The sequence below is a fragment of the Cynocephalus volans genome, chromosome 3 (genome assembly GCF_027409185.1).
Source record: "Cynocephalus volans isolate mCynVol1 chromosome 3, mCynVol1.pri, whole genome shotgun sequence".
NCBI classification, from domain to species: domain Eukaryota; kingdom Metazoa; phylum Chordata; class Mammalia; order Dermoptera; family Cynocephalidae; genus Cynocephalus; species Cynocephalus volans.
The window spans coordinates 142285454-142291453 of NC_084462.1; the positions used below are offsets into that span (position 1 = coordinate 142285454).

Genomic DNA, 6000 nt, shown 5'->3' on the forward strand with positions numbered 1-6000 from the left:
ATGTTATGTGGAAATTATTTTTTAGGGAGCCAATGGGAATTTCTGGGGATCAACACATTCATTCTTTTTGAAGGATTTATAGATATTTGCCATATAAATTCATTCTACTAGCAATTGCATTAAATATATTGGCTTATAAGTTTTAGGAATCCACCATTTTTCCCCTTTTTGAAAATCACTTACCCATTTCAACTTTTCTAGCATAAGCGTTATTCTCAACTATAGTGGGAATGCTCAGCGCACTCATTCAATACAATAGTTGGGGCTGAAGAATAGATCTCATCAAAGCAGTAACACAGGATTTTACCTTCTCTTTACTTATCCTGGACTTCCAGTCTATCTTTCTGCATGTTTTTGATTTTCCAACTTAAGAATCACTGTCCGTTTTAAATCGCACAGTTCAAATTTGAACTGAGAAGCTCTCGCCTCTCTTTTCTCATATACTATCACTACAGCATCTTCCACAAACAGTGGGCCTCTCTAGTTCACGCTCTTCTCACTTATCTCTTTGATTTCAAGTATTATTTAAACAAACAAAACTGATTGTTTGTCTTTTATTTTTTGACCATGTTCTTTACAATGACTTTAGTGGAGAGCATTACTGTGTGGATTTATCTATTTTCACTGCCCTCTAAATTTACCAGTGTCTTTTTCTTTTTCAAAGCTCCCTTATTCACCACTGAAATAATCTAATTTTCTAATAAAATTACGACTAACTAATCCAAAGATCGTGGAGTAATGTTCGGCCACACTTATTTCTATGATGATACAAAGAATGAGACAAATGAGAGAGGGAGTCAGAGAGAAAGACAGAGAGAGAGAGAGAGAGAGAGAGAGAGAGACAGAGAGACAGAGAGACAGAGAGAGAGAGAGAGAGATTTTATTTTCCATAGCTATATAGTCTGAGCAACTGTGCTCATATTTCTTTATCCCGTGTTGACTTCAGAAAACTAACTCATGCCCTGTGCCCATGGGGTTAGATTATTATAATACCTTTCTTATCAAGCTTCCAGCAATGATTTGGGAATGAGGAAATGAAAAATGACACAAAAGGAACTGTTTGGCTAAAATGAACACTAATGTGAAACACAAAGGTGCACATGTTCTAGGAAACTATGACCTGTATTTAGCACAGGTCCTCACACAAAGCAGGCATTCAATAAATGTTTACTAAGTTGAATTGAACTGCAATGGTTTCTCACTTTACAGGTAATAAACACTTTCTGCAATTCATGCTATCCAGGATAGACAGTAAAATAGGCAAGACAGTAAAATAGGCAAGGTATGTGTTTCTAAATTTTAATTTAACCTAATTTGAATTTCCTAAATTAAAGGACATATACTGTACTTACTGTCAGAAATGTTATTCATTGTATCCAAAGGCTGTGTCCAGAGAAACAAATGGCATTTGGTTTCCAAACTTTTTTATTTATCTTACTTGTTCTTTAAAATATTGTAAAAGCAAAATGCACCATTCCTTACCATTTCAGTAGAACTGTAGCTTTCTCAAAAGATGAAAGAAAACAGAAATTGAAATTTACATCTTCTGAAGAGGGTTACTGAAAATGACTCCAAATAAAAAGTATCTACAATGTATCAAACACATCCAAAAATGTAGTCAGTCAATCCAACCTGCAAATGGCCTTTAGAAGATGACTGATAATATGTTACACTTTCGGAGATTTATTATATTAAACACAATTAACACAGAATAAATAAAACATTCTGAAAGTTATTTAAATCATGATAGATTGAGAATAGTTTTTCCAATAGAGCATTATATTTAGCATTGAAAAACTGCAAATTTATGAGCACTATGGTCCAAGTAAAGTAAACTGGGAAAATGTTTCTTTCTCTCTCTCTCTCTTTTTTTTCAATTATCTAAAAATTTAAGCCAAATTATATTGTCCTGATTTACCCTGATCATTCACCACTCTGTTCTTCATTTTGTCTTCCATGCATGAAGTAGTCAGTGAGTTAATTTCCAAAGTGAGCAATGAGTTAACTTCTTACCATTTCATTTGTTCTAATGTTCTATTCTAAATTCTTTCTTTAAACAAAGAGACATTCTTCTATTCTTGTGTTATTGTATGCTCCTTTTGAATAGTTTCCAGGAATAAAATAACTGATTATGAAAAAACAAAACAGTTGCTCTTAACATCCTTTGTATAAAGTTATTAAATGAAGGCACTGTTTCATGATTAACAAATTTAACATGCTGTAGCCTACACATGGTATATTAAATGTTCCTCTGGCAATAGACATCATTTCACATGCCCATTATCAATTTTAGACATGAAAAATTTTGGCTTTAGAAGATAGTGTTACTTCTTGTTGAGAATATTTTTATGCCACAAAAGGGACAGAAACAACGAGAATACTGAAAATACAGTACTGAGAGAATTTTATAGTGCAGCTTTAATAATGTTTAAACACATATTTATCCAGGGCATTACTGAGGGATGTTTTTTTTAAATGTTTCTTTGAAAACTTTAATTACCATCAATCTATAAAAATAAATAACAGAATTTGTCCAGATGGCATGATTGGTGGTGTTTTTCAGAAAAATACTTTTTAAAACATCAATATCTGTCTTACATTTTAATATTCCATCTGAAAATGAAACAAAATCTGTTTGCAGTGTATTACACTCAAAGTCTAAGTTACTTCTTAGTTTGAGGGGAGTCCCAGAGAGGACCATGCTTTAAAAAAAATAAAGCAACTTTCTGTCATAAGAGGACACAATGAAAAGACGTCTATCTAAGAACCAAGAAGTAGGCCCTCACCAGATACTGAATCTGCCAGCACCTTGATCGTAGACTTCCCACTCTCCAGTACTATAAGAAAATAAATTTCTGTTCATAAATCAGAAAAAAGAAAAGTGAAAAAAAAAATGAAGGAAAGCAGTCCTCTGGATTTCATCTCTGGAACAGTTAAGGATTCACCTGCTAGACTTAGCTTATAGTAATGGAATTGCCAAAATAACAAACAAGAAAGCTGGCCCAGATTTTATTTGGATTTTTTCAAGATCTAGTTATTTATTTAGATATCATTTTTGGCATCTGAGTCTCTTATAGCAGCCCATCCAGTCTACTTAATAAGAAAATACAAATTTAAAACATTAACCAATGAACAACTATACAAGAAATTCCTTCAAGCAACAATAACAAACTAAAAAATTCCCATATAAATACGCAAAATATGTATTCCTTCCACCTTCCTTCATTCTCCTCCCACCCAAACTTAGTATCATGTTTGATTTTATTAGTGCACTTGTTGCCTAGGATAGCAAATCCCTAACACATTCAGCAAAGCAAAATATCTTTTTAATAATAATAATGTTAATAGTGGCAAATGCATTGTTATTTACTACAGTCACCATTCAATAACAATGCATTGTATATTTCAAAATTGTTAAAAGAATAGATCATAAACGTTTTCACTACAAAAACACAGTATGCGATGCAATAGATTTGTTAATTAGCTTGATTTAATCATTCAACAACGCAGATGTATATGAAAACATCACATTGTATCCCATAAATGTACATTCTAAACGTTTTCTATATAGCAACTCATTTTAGTGGATAGTATGTTACTAAACACAGGGCACTTAGCTTCCTTTCCCTAGTTCACCTAACCTTGGTGACAATAATGAGGCAGGCAATGTTTATAAAGAAATAATTTACTTTGATTACAGTGGACAAAAGTTCTGCACTGAGCTACCCTCAACAAAGAATGACAATGACAAAAACTACCTCCCTTTATCTATTATCATTTGCCATCTAATTTTGCAATTACAGAGTTTTTTCTTTTTCTTTCTTTTTTTAAAAATTTCATTCAGATGCAGAAGTTGGAAGAGAGGCTGGGCAGCCATTCTTAAACTTAAATCCTCTCCCCTGCCCCAAGAAATATAACAACATATGACAAATGGGGGTTGGGGCTTTTTAGTCTCTTTCCTTTTTTTTTTTTTTTTTTCTTTCCACTTTTCTTTCTTTCTTACTCTTTCTTTTCCTTGCTTGTATATGATCCTCACTTTTCCCCTTCCCTTCAGAATATTAACTAGTTTTATTCAACGCATTCCCCAAACCTCTTTTCCTCAGCTCATATCTTTTGTACTAGAGCAGAGCTAAGGCTACTTCGGGTACTTTACATAACTCTTAAGAGAGGCGGTGGATTACGAAAGGGTTCCCCTAAATCAGCTGCCAACAGTACCCATGCCAGTGCCGCCCACCTTCCTCCTCTGGAAGCACCCACCACCCCAGGCCTTCTACAGCTACGTTGCCCGAACCACACAACTCCCACTCCACCATAGCGAAGCTTTCTCACGGAATAGCACAACACAGCACCCCCTACCCCTCTCCCCGGAAACAGCGCTGGCCAGGCCGGCAGCCCCTCCCCAAAGCGCGCTCTTGCATCCTTCGGCCGGGATGCGCCAGGGCCCCGGGCTCTCGCCGGGGACCGCGCGCTCTAACTCCGCAGGGGGAGTCGGGCGAAGGAAGGCCGGACCCAGGGCCATCTCCAAATGCCCGCGCGGGTCCAGACTGCTGGTAAACTGTGCCTCGGCCACTCGCCACCACCCAAGCCCTCCAACCCGCAGCCAGGCCCGCCGCACTTCGGGGCTTCAAGTTGCAATGCTCCCTGCAAGATGGGGGCCTCCGGGTAGCTGGGAAAGAAAGGTTCTGGGCGGGAGCTGCCACAACCCGCTGGCGACGCGGTCCCTTCTGAATTCGGCACACGTTCCTCGGGGTTTGTTTTCTGCGCGGGGAGTGGAGAGACGGAGGGTGAGAGGAGGACCCGGGAGGCAGCGGGGTGTGGCGATGGGTGGAAGGAAGGATCGTGGGGAGCGAAAGCCACATCTCTGCCCTGGACCGAGCGGGGTCCTGGGCCGCGGGCCTGCGGGACTCCGCTGTCAGCGTCTCCAGGGGCGGCGCGCACGCTGCGCGCAAACACGCCCCACGCCGCCACAACCTGCCAGACGGCCCTGCAGCCCCGGGCCCCTGACAGCGGGAGAAACTTGTCCCCGGGCGCGCCAGCAGCCAGGATGGCACGGTCTGCCGAGCAGGACGATTTTAAGAGCCGAAATGATAATGACAATGACAGGAAGGGATCAATAGCAGTTTGCCTTCTTCCGAACCTCTGGAAAAATAAAATTGCTGTTGTCTACCAGTCCGCCACTATCTACAGCCGCCGGTGGCGACGCGGGGCTGGGGATGGTGCCCAAGGTAGAGAGCTCGAGGAAGGTGCAGAGCAGCGCTGTGGAGCAGGGGACCCCGGGGACCCGACGCCATTTGCGGGGCCGCGGCGCCCGCGCGCCCGCCTTACCTGTGGAGGCGGTTTCCACGGCAACGGGCGGCGGCCGGGCGGGGCCCGAGCCCAGTTCCCGCGGCGGCGCTGCCCCGGCCCCGGCGCCCAACCCCCCGCCGGGCTCCCCCGCCGGAGGCGCCGGCTTGGCCCCATTCGGCGTCACCGCTTCGTCCTCCCCCTCTCCCCGGTCCCCGAACCACTGGGACCCGGGGCTAGCCAGCGGCAGCAGCTCATCTTGCGGATCCAGCGGCGCGGCCATGGCTGGCGGTGCCCCCGGCGCGGCGACGGCGGCTTGGCGGGGCCGAGGTGCGGTGGCCAGGTGGCCGGGCGCTGCCTGCTGCTGTCCCAGGCGGGACTCGAGGCTCGGGGAGGCTGCGGTATCTCCGCGCCGCCGCCGCCGCCGCCGCCGCTGCTGCAAGTCGGGCCGAGCCGCCGCCTGCCGCTCTTCCCGCTCCAGCTCCTCCTCCTCCCCCTCCTCCTCCTCCAGGCCCCGCCGCGGCCGCGGCCTGCGCTCCGCCCCCTACTCCAGTCGCTGCTGCTGCTGCTGCTGCTGCTGCTCCGCTACTCCCAAGCCTGTTATTACGCAGGTGAAAATGGCCTGCTTCGTCCGAGGCCTCCTAGGCACACGTCAGCCCCCGACCTGCTAATGGCAGGCCCCGATGAGGGGTCGTGCCAAATCCACTTGAATCTTGC

The 6000-nt window shown here is 43.9% G+C and overlaps 1 protein-coding gene across 1 annotated transcript in view; it reads right to left on the reverse strand.

Annotated features, from left to right (window-relative positions):
- The window catches only part of RTN1 (reticulon 1), a 214036-nt gene extending 208337 nt beyond the window's left edge, over nucleotides 1–5699 (reverse strand). The window contains exon 1 of the mRNA XM_063090009.1: nucleotides 5326–5699. Within this exon, the coding sequence (XP_062946079.1) occupies nucleotides 5326–5566 (241 nt within the window). The 5' untranslated portion in view covers nucleotides 5567–5699. The remainder of the gene's footprint in view (nucleotides 1–5325) is intronic.
- Nucleotides 5700–6000: the final 301 nt, after the last annotated feature.